We start from the raw sequence: 14,026 nt of genomic DNA, 5'->3' as shown, positions 1-14,026 counted from the left end.
AATTGCCTGGACCAACTGAGAATGTGTGTCCAGGGTCACACTGCAGTATGGGTCAAAGGCAAAACTTGAATACAGTTTTTACTGGTTGTGGGGTTGGCACTCTAATAACAATAACCATCACAATATTTACATGACACAATGTTTGCAACGGACTTTACATGCATGCATATATGTATGCACGTAAGCACACAACACACACATGTATGATGTAGGTGTGTATAAATGCATGCATGAACACATGTATAGATGTGCACAAATATGTATACATGTTTATGTGCATAGTGTATGTCTGTGTATATACATATCTATGTACACATACATATATACACACCTATGTGCAATACAATTATACAAACATAACATGTATACACATTATGTATACATGTACACACATGTGTATGCATATTTAGATACATAATGTATACATATACACACATTTTACATATGTATATACATATCTATGTACATATACATATTATATATAAATATGTATGCATATTTATCTACATATTGTATACATATACACACATTATATATGTACACATATACATATTATATATACAAATGTGTATGCATATTTATCTACATAATGTATACATATACACACATTATATATACACATCTATGTACACATATACATATTATGTATATACAAATGTGTATGCATATTTATATACATAATGTATGGGTGTATGTACACACATATATACACCTATGTACAGATACATATATGCATGCATAATATATATACACACGTACACACAAGTGTATGCATATTTATATTCTTAGTCTATATGCACACACACATACACACCTATGTATACATACATTTTATATATATACATGATGTATACACATATGCACACGTATGTTTGCATATTTATATACATAATGTATACATATACACACATTATATATACACTCCCCCATGTACACACACATATATACATACCTATGTACACATACCTATGTGCATACATAATATACATACACATGTATACACAAGTGTGTATGCATATACTTAGTATATAGGTATACACACATATACATACCTATGTCTATATACATATATACACATTATGTATACATGTACACACAAGTGTGTATGCATATTTATATACTTAGTGTATACGTACATACATATATACACAGCTATGTATTTATACACATAATATGTTTATACATTATGTATACATATATACACAAGTGTATGCATATTTATATACATAATATATATGTGTGTATATATATATATATACACACACACCCATGTACAACATACATAAACACATGCATAAATCTCATTTAATCTTCAGCAACAATCTTATGAACAAAGAGTCATTGTCAGCCCACTTTACAAATGAGAAAACTCAGGCTGGAGGGGACTATTGGGGGGCACTCACCCAGCTCACAGTGCTTTCCCATCCACCCCAGGCCGCAGGAACAGGAGCCGTTGGTGGGATGACAGAAGCCTCCGTTCTTACAGGGACACGCCAGCTCACAGCCCACGCCGAATCGATCCCTGGGGCAGCCTAAGGGGGGACCTCAAGTCCATCAGTGATGAGTCAGGCAAGAAAGGATGAAATCCCAAGTCTTTATAAGGGGCAGTCAGTGGATGGAAATGGGTTTGCAGGCCAGGCCGAAGGATACACTGTGTGTCTGCTGCTGTGTCAATGCACAGAGGTGAATGAGCAATGGAAAGAGGGAAGAGGGTCCTCATCACAATTTGCTGACACTGAAGGCTGGCGCTGCTGGAAAGCTCAAGGTCCGATGTGGGCTTGGTAATGGACTAGGTGGCTATCAAACAAGGAGGAGCCAGGACAAATGGGGAAAGACTCCTTCCTAGAAAGCTGACCCCAGGAACTCAAGAAACTAGGGAAGGAAGGGCTACATTTATATTGAAGGAGAGAGTTCCCACAGAGATGCTATTGTATGGTCTTCAAATACTGTGACAAGGCTGGTGGTGGCAGTGGGCACAGGCCAGGGGTTATGTTTTCGGAGCCAAGAAAACCAGGGTTCAGATCCTGCCTCTGGTATATTAAGCATGTATACAGATATATTGATATATGCTTACTTCCACATAGTTATATGGTCCCAGATAAATCTCTAAGATTAGACATAGAAAAAACACCGACTCTGGATTTAGATGATCTGGAGTCAGATTCAATTCGATCAACACTTATTAAGCACTTACTGTATACCTATCCTTGACAGTTCCTGTCTTTAAGGAGCTTACTATTTAATGGGGGAGACAACATGCAAACAAATACATACAGGAAAAATAGGAAATAACTGAGAGAGAGAAGACACTGGAATTAAGGGATTAGGGAAACTTCTGATCTTTTCTATCTGTGTGATATTAAAAACCAAGTCACTTAGTTTTAGTGGTCCTCAGTTTCCCCTTTTATAAAAAGAGTGGAATGAATTAGAATTCCCTCAGAGATCTAATTTATGAGCATCTCTAATTTTAATTTGCTAATTTGCATTAGAGGATGGAATTCCCACACTGGAAGTTCAATAAGGGATTAGGGAAACTTCTGATCTTTTCTATCTGTGTGATATTAAAAACCAAGTCACTTAGTTTTAGTGGTCCTCAGTTTCCCCTTTTATAAAAAGAGTGGGGTGGATTAGAATTCCCTCAGAGATCTAATTTATGAGGATCTCTAATCTTAATTTGCTAATTTGCATTAGAGGATGGAATTCCCACACTGGAAGTTCAATAAGGGATTAGGGAAACTTCTGATCTTTTCTATCTGTGTGATATTAAAAACCAAGTCACTTAGTTTTATTGGTCCTCAGTTTCCCCTTTTATAAAAAGAGTGGGGTGGATTAGAATTCCCTCAGAGATCTAATTTATGAGGATCTCTAATCTTAATTTGCTAATTTGCATTAGGGGATGGAATTCCCACACTGGAAGTTCAATATATCCCTAAAATTTCAGACACAAACCCTTTCTCCTTCCTTCCTAAAAATGACCCCAAGAAGTCTGGTTCAGGTTCTAAGTGTTGGGGGTAAGGCAATATGGTGGGGTGAAGTCAGATCAAAAAGGCCTACATAATCCTGCCTCAGATATATCCTGGATGAAAGGGCAAGAAGTTCTGTGAGCTTCAGGGGCAACTCCCTCAAATTCATCTGCTGAATTGGTGGGAGTTTCTCCCACCAAGAAAATCAAAGGGCTGTTGACAAAATTACAATATTTATAATACTTTAGGGCTTACAAAGAAATTTTCACCCTTTATCCTTTAAAAGACAGGATTTTTTTTTTTTTACAGAAAAGGAAATTGAGGCTGAAAGCTTCAGTGACTTCAGCAGTAATCTCTATCCCAGCACATCCATCTCCACAGCTGGCTATGACCCTGTTCCTTCATGTTCTGCCAAAATTCAGAAAGCCATTGGTGCTTCTTTCTGTTTTAGCGAAAGCTAGACTCAGCTGGGGCAAGGCTGGTAGGGGGCATCGATGTCTGGGGCTGGTAAATCCTGCACAATGGGAGGATCGAATGAGTAATGGGTGGAAAAGCACGTGGGGCCTCTAGCATGGAACGCACATGTGAAGGACGGCTATCATCACCATTTCACATAAACTGGGTGTGCGCTGAAGCTGTCGGAGAAGGATTTGGAAGTCTATTTGAGGCACGGGAGTGTTAAAGACAGGGGAATGCCAGCTGCATGATAGTATACTAACTTTCCATATGTGTTTATTAGTTCCCCAGCATCCCAAGAAGAATTTAATTAGAAAATCAGATTGAAGCAACAAGAGCCTCATTATATGGGGAACATGTGGAGAGAAGACCCAGTCCAGATCTGCCACTGTTTGACCTTGGTCAAGCCGATATGGAACTCATCTTCCTGATCTATAAAATGGGGAGAATATCTAGGATTGGGGTAACTTTTTGAAAGAGGGGTTTTCCATCTTTTATTCTAGAAGTGAGTATGAAGATAAAATTGTCATACTGAATCTAAGAAAGCAAATTAGTTACAAACTATTAAGAACATTAGGAAGATTTGTTCCAAATCACTAGTAACAAAATAACAATAATAAAATAAATATGCTACTATATAACACACTAATAATAAAAGAAATATAAAACCAAACAACAAGCCTACACCCAGAAAAATGGCCAAGATGACAAAAGATGGAAATCATCAATGGTGGATGGACTGTGGAATGGAAGTAGGTCAAATACACTACTGGGAGAAGTATCAATTGATCCAAATATTCTGGAAAATAATTTGGAAACAGTGCAAAGAAAGTGACTAAAATTTCTATGCCCTTGGGCCCAGAGACTCAGCTGCTAAGCGTATAGCCCCAAGGAGATAAAATATAGAAAAATCTTTGTGATAACAACCAGAATTTATTCATCTATATTCATCTATCTATCTATCTATCTATCTATCTATCTATCTATCTATCTATCTATCTATCTATTCATAGCAGCATGTCTTAGAGTAGAAAAAATTAGAAACAAATTAGATTCCTGTTAATTAGAGGATTGCTAAGGAACAGAGGCAGTGGTGGCTCTGGGTCAAATTGAATTCAAATCTGGCTTCAGACATTTAGCTGTGAGACTCTGGGCAAGTCACCTGATCCTGTCTGATTTCCTTAATTCAATGGAGAAGGAAATAGCAAACCACTCTACTATCTTGGCCAAGAAAATCTTACGGACAGCCTTGATGTCCATGATATCACAGAGGGAATTACTGAACAACCACAACATGAACATAATGGAATATGATTGCATTGTTAAAAAAATGAATTAAAAAAATTTTTAAATTTAAATTAATTTTAATTTTTAAAAAATTCAGAAAATTTAAAAATTTAGAAAAACACAAGACTACTGAATTGATGCAAAATAGAAGAAGAAATAAGGGAACAATATACAAGTTGACTACAACTTGTATGTAAAGAGGAGAAACCGAGCAAAAAGAGCACTGAATTCTATGTAAATTATATAATGAGTAAGTTTGAACAGGAAAAAAGAGATGAACAGATGAATCTCCTTGCTTTTAGTGAGAAGTGGGGGCTCATGGGTGCAGTATACTGCATTTATGATCGGACTCAGTTAATGAGTTTAGTTTTAATCTATTTTTTTAAAGTTTTCTTTTTCACTCCTTATTATAAAGAATAAAAGACAGATTTGGAAATAAAAATGGCTCAGGGGAGGCTCCCAGCTCAAGTTCCTCACCAATTCCTTTGTGGTTTTTCATGATAGATTTCCCAAAATGCTTTGAAGGGACAATGATCGGAGATTTGACAGAGTTTAAAAAAAAAAAAAAAAAAGGAAACGGAACTATCTAACTCTAAGTCACTTAGCTGGCCAGGGCCAAGGATATGTATTGAGAATAGTAGACAAGCAGTCAAAAGCACAGACCCTCTCCTAATTTGAGAGTTTTGATTGGATCCTTCACTATCTAGAAACTCAGGAAATGCCTGCATTGGAGATGGCTGGCAGCTGGAGAGCAGAAGAGCTCAGCTCTTGATGATATGTTATATGTTAAAGGACGATGGAAGCACCAGCAGGGAGCAGGACGACGACGACATCCTCAAAGGATGTCAGCGGTTCTAGAGCATCAGGGTTGCGAGATGTGGCGGCCACATGTGCCTGCTACATGGTGCTGGGTGTTCCCACATGATGTGTTCCTGGCACACAGTAGGCCCTTAAATCCTTGCTAAGTGATGGACCACACCTCCCCCTCCCACTGTCCCCCATTCCTGCACATCATCACCCAATGCTGCAGGAACCTCCCACTGAATGCCTCACAGCTGTGAAGGGGACATTTTCTATGGGTAATCTCCCCAAAGGCTGGGGTCTTTGTATCACCAGTCAAGCACAGTAAGCTAGCATCCAATAGGTGCTTACTAAATGCTCCCTGATTTGAATTGCACCGATACGTGTCTGTCCAAATGGAGGGAAGCATCACTGGAGGCCCGTAAACCATGGCTTGGATGGGGAGGATCCTGGACCGAAGGTGGTCAGCTTTCTGTGTGAGACCACGTGTGAGGAAGGCCATACATTATGTTCTTAAATGCTAAGAGGAATTGATCTTGAGGATGGCACCATGCTCTACACATTATATTCTTAAATAAAAAGTTAAGGGGGATTTGCAGATTATGTGATTTTCTGTGTCGGAAGCCATGATGATGAGGCTAGATGTCAAAGGGTGAAGCTCTCTTGTGGCTACCACCTACCTTGCTCGCAGTGGGGGCCGGTTCTCCCGGCTGGACAAATACAGGTGCCTCGCACAGCGTGGCAGGTGGCCCCCTCCCCGCAGGTACACACCTGGGCACAGTCTGTGCCATATCTCCCATCTGGGCACACTGCAGAGCAATCAAGTTAAGGAAGGAAGTTACAGACCACTCCTCATCATCATCCCCCAAACCAGCAAGAATGACTCCTTGGTGGTCACTGAGCCAGTCCCCCGCTGCGTCCTGGGCATTTGTCCCTAGGGCATCTTACATTCGCCAAATCAAAGTGAGGTGAGGTTACCGGGGTCGGGCAGAGGACAGCTTCATGGCCCAGTCCCTCCCTGCGGGGGTCTGGGTCTAGGAGAGCCAATCCAAACCTTCAGAAGGGCCCCACGTGGGTGCTCGAGGGGGTAGGCCCTGTGATGCTGAGGTGAGCCTGAGCCTCCCTGCTCTGTAGCATGGTGCTTGGATGGTACCCAAGGCCCTCCAGATTTCTAAGTTCTGACCCTGGGCCTCACATCTCCTCCCCCGTTGGCCCCGATGGCCCCTCAAGTCCTTTCCAGCCCAGAGCTGTGTTCTAAACCTCAGGCCAGACCGCTGAGTAATCAGGAAATAATGTCCGTAGGAAAACGGAGCGGAGGGAAGGTCCTGGGGGAAAGCCGTGTCCTCACCGCACCCAGAGCTCCCTCTGCCTCCCAAAACCTCCCCCGGGGGCAGCAGCTGCACCCCCACCTAGGCCTCCCCCAGCTTGGCTTCCACCAGCCTCGGTTTCCTTTGCAAAGTGATTCAAATTCCTCCCCACTGCTCAGCACAGGGAGGCTCGCTCACTACCGAGCAGCGGGGAATAGTCCGCACATGACTCAGACGAAAAATCCCTTGCACAGACACATTTTTGGCTGGGGTGACCCGCTCCGTCCCTACCCCACCTCCACCCTCACCACCACCTCCTTCTTCTCCTGGACTTGGACGGAAAACATTCTGCAGGGGCAGCCAAGGGCCTCCTGCTTGGACCCTTCAAAAGCTCCCATTCCCTGCGGGGTTAGGAAGGGTCCTGGGCTGCCGGGCCGGAATGTTCCCTGCTCCTTCCAGGTCTGAGCTCCAGGGAAGGGGGACTGCACGGAGGCCGGAGCCAGCCTGGCCGGGCTCCGTTAATGACCCAGGTGTCTTTCCCCTAAAGGAGAGGGACATCCAGGGGAGCGTGTCCCCGCCATGCACTCTCTCTGGGTTCTAGATAGACAGGACCTCCGGCCCGTCAGACCGTCTCTTATCTCGGCCCCTCAGGAAGCCCTCTCCAATGCTAACTCTCCCAGAGTCCTGGCCACTAGCAGTCCCTGCTCCCAGAGTCCTTGTATAGAGTTCCCAGAATCACTTTCAGACAGGAAAGAGACTCAGAGACCATATGATCCAACTCCCACACCAAAGGAGCACCCAGGAGCATGTCGGGCAAGGGACCATCCGGCTGCTGCTTAACCGCCCCCACTGGTATAAAAGTGAGAGACGGCTGGGGATTGGGAAGAAGCCAGGTTCGAGAGCCCTGGGTTCAAATCCTTACAAGCTCTGGGACCTTCAGAGAGGCATTTAAACCACTGGCTCTGTTTCTTCATCTGTAAGATAAGGGGGTTGATCTCGAAGGTCCACATCCAATTTCTATTATTATTAACAAACAGGCTGGGAGGGGGCTCCGAGGCCCACTCCCCTTCTCCACTCACTCGGAAAGCGCGAGTGGGACTGATGGCCCGGGAGGCCCGCCCCTCCCGCTCCCGGGAGCCTGGCGACATGAACGGGTCCCCTTCGCTCATTCTGGGGCCGAGACCGTAGCCATCTCTCCTGCTTCTCTTTTAGTAGCTAACCACTGAAAATAAAGGTTTCTTTTGCTCTCTTAAAGTCAAGAAAACAGTCAGAAATAGGAGTCCATGTCCTGCCTTGTGTTCTCTGGCCTCTGAACGGCGCCTGAAGCATCGGCATTTTGACGCAGTCGATACACTTTGTTTTTTCTGGACAATCTCGGCTGCTTTGTTCATTAGGTCACGGCAGCAGAGGTGCAGAACATGGAAGTCGCGCAGTCTCACTCTATGGTGTTCCAGGGAAAGAGGCAGAGACGGGGTCACCCCTCCGAGTCCGAGATTAGGATTCCAGCCCGTTGGCAACATTGCCTTCAGGGACCGCGCTGGATTCCAAAGACCCGAGTTCAAATCCAGCCTCGTGTAATTCCTAGTTGTGTGAGCCTCAGCAAGTTGTGCACTTCTGCTCAGTTTCCCAGAGTTAGGATTTGTAAGGTGGAGACACTCAGAAGCTACTTCCCAGGGCTGTGAGCCTGGGCAAGTCACTCCCCTCTGTCTGCCTCAGTTTTCTCACTTCTAGCCATTCTCTGGATGGATTAGACTAGGGAATCCCTGAGACCCGTCCAACATCTGGGCAGAGGGGGAGGGTGAAGGGAGGATGGGCTCGGGAATCATGGGACCAAGGTGCCAATCTCAGCTTGTCTTAATGCGATTTGGTGGCTGGCTGTGTGCTTAAGTTCTTCATCTTTAAAATGAAAGGGTAGCACAGGATGTTTGTGGAGACCTTATAATCGGTGTGATTTCAGGAAAGAAGGGAGGGGGAAGGGGGGAAGGAGGAAGGGAGGAAGGGAGGAAGGGAGGAAGGGAGGAGGAAGGAAGGAAGGAAGGAAGGAAGGAAGGAAGGAAGGAAGGAAGGAAGGAAGGAAGGAAGGAAGGAAGGAAGGAGGGAGGGAGGGAGGAGGGAGGGAGGGAGGGAGGGAGGGAGGGAGGGAGGAAGGAAGGAAGGAAGGGAGGGAGGGAGGAAGAAAAGAAGGAAGGAAGGGAGGAAGGAAGGAAGGAAGAAAGGAAGGAAAAGGAAAGAAGGAAGGAAGGAAGGAAGGAAGGAAGGAAGGAAGGAAGGGAGGGAGGGAGGAAGGAAGGGAGGAAGGAAGGAAAAGGAAAGAAGGAAGGAAGGAAGGAAGGAAGGAAGGAAGGAAGGAAGGGAGGGAGGAGGAAGGAAGGGGAAGGGAGGAAGGAAGGAAAAGGAAAGAAGGAAGGAAGGAAGGAAGGAAGGAAGGAAGGAAGGAAGGAAGGAAGGAAGGGAGGAAGGGAGGGAGGGAGGGAGGAAGGAAGGAGAAAGGAAAGGAAAGGAAAGGAAAGGAAAGGAAAGGAAAGGAAAGGAAAGGAAAGGAAAGGAAGGGAGGAGGGGAGGAAGGAAGGAAGGAAGGAAGGAAGGAAGGAAGGAAGGAAGGAAGGAAGGAAGGAAGGAAGGAAGGGAGGGAGGGAGGAAGGAAAAGGAAGGAAGGGAGGAAGGAAGGAAGGGAGGAAGGAAGGAAAAGGAAAGAAGGAAGGAAGGAAGGAAGGAAGGAAGGAAGGAAGGAAGGAAGGGAGGGAGGGAGGGAGGAAGGAAGGGGAAGGGAGGAAGGAAGGAAAAGGAAAGAAGGAAGGAAGGAAGGAAGGAAGGAAGGAAGGAAGGAAGGAAGGAGGAAGGGAGGGAGGGAGGGAGGAAGGAAGGAGAAGGAAAGGAAGGAGAAAGGAAAGGAAAGGAAAGGAAAGGAAAGGAAAGGAAGGAAAGGAAAGGAAAGGAAAGGAAAGGAAAGGAAAGGAAAGGACAGGAAAGGAAAGGAAAGGAAAGAAAGAAAGGAAAGGAAAGGAAAGGAAAGGAAAGGAGGAGGGGAGGAAGGAAGGAGGAAGGAAGGAAGGAAGGAAGGAAGGAAGGAAGGAAGGGAAGGAAGAAGGAAGGAAGGAAGGAAGGGAGGAAGGGAGGAAGGGAGGAAGAAAGGGAAGGAAGGAAGAAGAAGGGAAGGAAGAAAGGAAGGAAGGGAGGAAGGAAGGAGGGAGGGAGGAGGCAGGGAGGGAGGGAGGGAGGAGGGAGGGAGGGAGGGAGGGTAGCTACTCTGTGCCAGGCATTGTATGTAGCACCTTACAAGTATTACTTCATTTGATTCTTACAACAAACCTGGGGTGTAGATGCTGTTATTATCCCCATTTTACAGATGAACACATCAAAAACCTGGGGTGTAGATGCTGTTATTATCCCCATTTTACAGATGAACACATCAAGGCAGGTCAAGATTAAGGATTCCCAGGGTCACAAACTAGCAAGTTTCTGAGGGTGCACCGGACCTCCGGTCCCCTCAGCCCAAGCCCGGACCCTGCGCACTAAAGCGCCACCGGATGGCCGCGTCACTCCTGGGACTCGGTTTCCTCTCCTGCAGAATGAGGGGGCGGTCCCTCCACAAGCCTCTTGCTTCCCTGGGCTCGCGGTCACAGGATCTCACAGAATCTGCGTCCGTCTGTCCTTCCCTCGCCCGCTCTCTGCTCCTCCCTCCCCTCGCGCCCCTCCTCTCCCAGCCCCAGTGCCGGGCTGGCCCCCACTCACCCAGGCCGCAGTCAGCACCAACGTAGCCAGGAGGGCAGCGGCAGGAGCCTGTGGCGGCATCGCAGGAGCCCCCGTTCTGGCACGTGCAACGGGCGCTCACAGCTGGGGCCGTAGCGCCCGGGGGGGCACCCTGTGCAGAAGAGAGAGAGGAGGGCAGGTCAGGGGGGAACCGACTGTCCGGCCGGGCCCAGCCCGCCCTCGAGCTTCGCAGGAGGAGGGGGTGGGGAGGAGCGGAGGGGGCAGAAGCTGGCTCGGGGAGGAGCCAGCCCAGGGCAGCGCGGAGATGCTCGTGCCCGGGCCGGAGGGCAATACTCACGGAGCGCAGCCGCCGCCGTAGAAGCCGGCGGCGCACACACACTCGCCCGTCACTGGGTGGCAGTCCTGGTTTTCCCCGGAGCACTTGCACACCTGGCCGCAGTTCGCCCCGAAGGTCCCGGGCCCGCAGGCTGGTGAGAAGGAGCACCGTGAGCCGTCCGGCCTCCCCAACCCCCTCCTCAGCAAATGCCGCTCCACTGCTTGGCAGATAACAAGCACTTAATAAGCCATTTTTTGTTCATTCACTTCAGGGCAACAAATCTTTGTTGTTAGAAACCTTGGAGGCAACCAGGTGGGGCAGTGGATGGAGCCCCAGCCCTAGAGTCAAATCTGGCCTCAGACGCTAAAGCTTCCGGGTTGTGTGACCCTGGGCAAGTCACTTAACCCCAAACTCAGGGGAAAAAAAAAAGTCCTGCCCATCTTTGTGTGGACTGGTCGCCGAACCTCTGAAAGGCAACTCCCAAGACGAGAGTTCACGCCTGCATCGGCAGTTGGAATTTCCTCTTCTGGGAGTCCCCATCGACGGATTCTAGGTCCATTTTGTCCCTACTGACCATGGGGGGGTCGGACCAAAAAAGGGGCCGGTTCCAGGTCACTTTAAGGAACTTAACAACATGTGGCCCAGCAGAGGAGAGAAGGGACCGATCTTCGTGGGGGAGGGACTGGCGCCGACCAAAGTCAGAGGGACAAGAGGGCGGCTGTTGCCATGGTCTAAGTGAGACGGAGGCAGGAAAGGCCGCGGGCAAAAGGGGAGGAGGATGAGACGGGCGGAGGGCGTCAGAAAGCAGCGGGCGCAGGGCTCCGGGGGCCGCGGGTCACAAAAAGGCAGAGGTGACCGCGCGGGTGGCCACAGCAGCAGTAAGGGAGGTAAAATACCGGAAGGAAAGGGGGCTAACTCCTGGAAGCAGGGAAGCCATTTTTGTGTTCCCTCAGAACCGGGAACAAAAACTACGAGGAGAAAAGCCGGTGTCTGGGGATACGTGTAGAACACTATAGCAAGAGGTCGTGGGAGGCGGGGAAGGGGGGAGGAGGGGGGGGCGCCGGCTCGCCACGGTGACCAGCGTGCGCTGCCCGGGGACCTCGGACCCGTCCCGGACTCGCCTTCTTTTGTTCAAGGGGATGTCAGGCCCCCCCCTCCCCCCGCCCCCCCCCCTCACCTTGCTCACAGCCGAGGCCGGTGAATCCGAGGGGACAGCCGCACTCGCCGGTGACGTGGTTACAGGCGACGCCGGGGGCGCAGGTGCAGCGCTGGGCACAGGCCTCTCCAAACCAGCCGGGCAGGCAGGCTGCAGAGAGCAGGGCGGGACTGAGAGCCCCGGGAGGGGCCGCGGGGGGGGGGGGGGGCAGAGCTGGCCGACCGGGGCTCCTAACTGACGGCCCGAAGGCCTCTAAAGTCAGGGGAGGAGAGACGAAAGGAGAGGACGAATTTGGGGCGAGGGGTGGGGAACTGAGGGAAAAAGGGAAAGGGGAGAAATGGTCCTCCTGTTAGTTTTCTACAGACAAGGAAACCGAGGCCCAGAGTACTAAGGACCAGTCAGTGAAGGCACTGGGGACCCAGACTGGGGGTTCTGCCACTCCAGGCTCACGGTCTGGAAGGAGAGGAGGAGGAGGGGGAGGAAGAGGAGGAGGAGGGGGAGGAAGAGGAGGAGGGAGAGGAGGGAGGAGGAGGAGGGAAAAGAGGAGGGAGGAGGAGGAGGAGGGGAGAGGAGGAGGGAGGAGGAGGAGGAGGGGAGAGGAGGAGGGAGGAGGAGGAGGAGGGGAGAGGAGGAGGAGAGAGGAGGAGGGAGGAGGAGGAGGAGGGAAGAGGAGGAGGGAGAGGAGGAGAGAGGAGGAGGGAGGAGGAGGAGGAGGAGGGGAGAGGAGGAGGGAGGAGGAGGGGAGAGGAGGAGGAGAGAGGAGGAGGAGGAGGAGGGAAGAGGAGGAGGGAGAGGAGGAGAGAGGAGGAGGGAGGAGGAGGAGGGAGGAGGAGGAGGAGAGGAGGGAGGGAAGCAGAGGCTGCACAGAAGGAAGGGATGGGAAGAAAGAGGAGGCCCAAGAGGGAGAGGACATGAAGGAGGAGGGGGGCAGGGAGTAAAGGGAAGCAGGTACCCCTCTTGTCCCCGGCCTCTCACCTTTCTCACAGCGCTGGCCCCGCCAGCCCGGGGGGCAGAGGCAGGTGCCCGTGACGGCATGGCAGGCGGGCACCCCAGGCCGACAGTCACACCGCTGGGCACAGCGCAGCCCGAACGTGCCCTCCGGACAGGCTGGAACAAAGAGATGGACAAGGGGTGTGGGGGGGAGACAAGGGGAGAAGGGGGATGGTGGGGTGTCTGTCTGCTCCCAGGGTCTCTCAGATCAATGTAGACCTCTCTCTAGCAGAAGGCTCCCAGCTCCCTGTGGCAGTGGGTCAGGTTCTGTCTGGGGCACAGGCACTGAGGCAGAGCCAGCAGGCCAGGCTTAGGGAGCCCAGGCTGAAGTCAGGCAGGGCAGGGCCCCGGCGGGGCCTCCAGTGGACCTCCCTGCCTCCCCCGCCACGGGGCTCAGTCGATTGGAGGCTGAAGCCCGCCATCTTTGGCTTCCAACCTTTCTCAAGCCTCGGCACATCCAAACGGGCCCAGCAGCCTGCCTCCTCCTCCTGAGACCCGACCAGCCTCAGGAGGAGCCCCGGGGCAGGGGAAGCGGCAGAAGGGGGCCCCACTGCCCCGCTGCAGGCTGCCCGCCCTCCTCCTCATCCTCACAGCTGGCACAGAGGAAGTGCTCACAGCCGGTTTCCCGTACCTGTGCCCCCGGGCCGGGCCAAGAGGCCTCCAGCCAAGGCCCTGCAGGAAGCTGGCAAGGCCAGAGTGCCCGCTGACCCGGGCCGGGGACCAAGCCACCAGCAAGTGGGGCAATGACGGCAGGAGGAGGGACGGGCCAGGGCTCGGGGAGAGGCTCCTCTGAGCTGGAGAAGGGGGAGGGATGCGCAGGAGGAAGCCCTGGCCCAGGCGCGGACCCCCTGCATCCACAGCAAGATCAGCTGGGGCAGCGGGGCCGCAGGAGGAGACAGATGCACACGGGGGTGGGATCTGCGGGTCTCTGCCAACGTGTGCCAGCCTGCGCCTCCTGTGGCTTTGGTAGAAGCTGCTGAGGTGGGAATACCGGCCTGTGCGTCTGTCGGGGGCTCAGTGGCAGTGCCCGGGCCGCCTG

The 14,026-nt window shown here is 50.3% G+C and overlaps 1 protein-coding gene across 1 annotated transcript in view; it reads right to left on the bottom strand.

The window, feature by feature from the left end:
• The window catches only part of MEGF6 (multiple EGF like domains 6), a 376,924-nt gene that overhangs the window by 13,818 nt on the left and 349,080 nt on the right, over window positions 1–14,026 (bottom strand). Inside the window, 8 exon segments of the mRNA XM_074306481.1 lie at window positions 1,404–1,532; window positions 6,188–6,316; window positions 10,547–10,634; window positions 10,636–10,676; window positions 10,826–10,832; window positions 10,868–10,992; window positions 12,019–12,147; window positions 12,973–13,104. Of these exon segments, the coding sequence (XP_074162582.1) occupies window positions 1,404–1,532; window positions 6,188–6,316; window positions 10,547–10,634; window positions 10,636–10,676; window positions 10,826–10,832; window positions 10,868–10,992; window positions 12,019–12,147; window positions 12,973–13,104 (780 nt within the window).

The sequence above is a fragment of the Sminthopsis crassicaudata genome, chromosome 3 (assembly GCF_048593235.1).
Source record: "Sminthopsis crassicaudata isolate SCR6 chromosome 3, ASM4859323v1, whole genome shotgun sequence".
NCBI lineage: Eukaryota > Metazoa > Chordata > Mammalia > Dasyuromorphia > Dasyuridae > Sminthopsis > Sminthopsis crassicaudata.
Note: the sequence above shows the minus strand (reverse complement) of the source record. Positions and strands in the feature narration are given on the sequence as shown.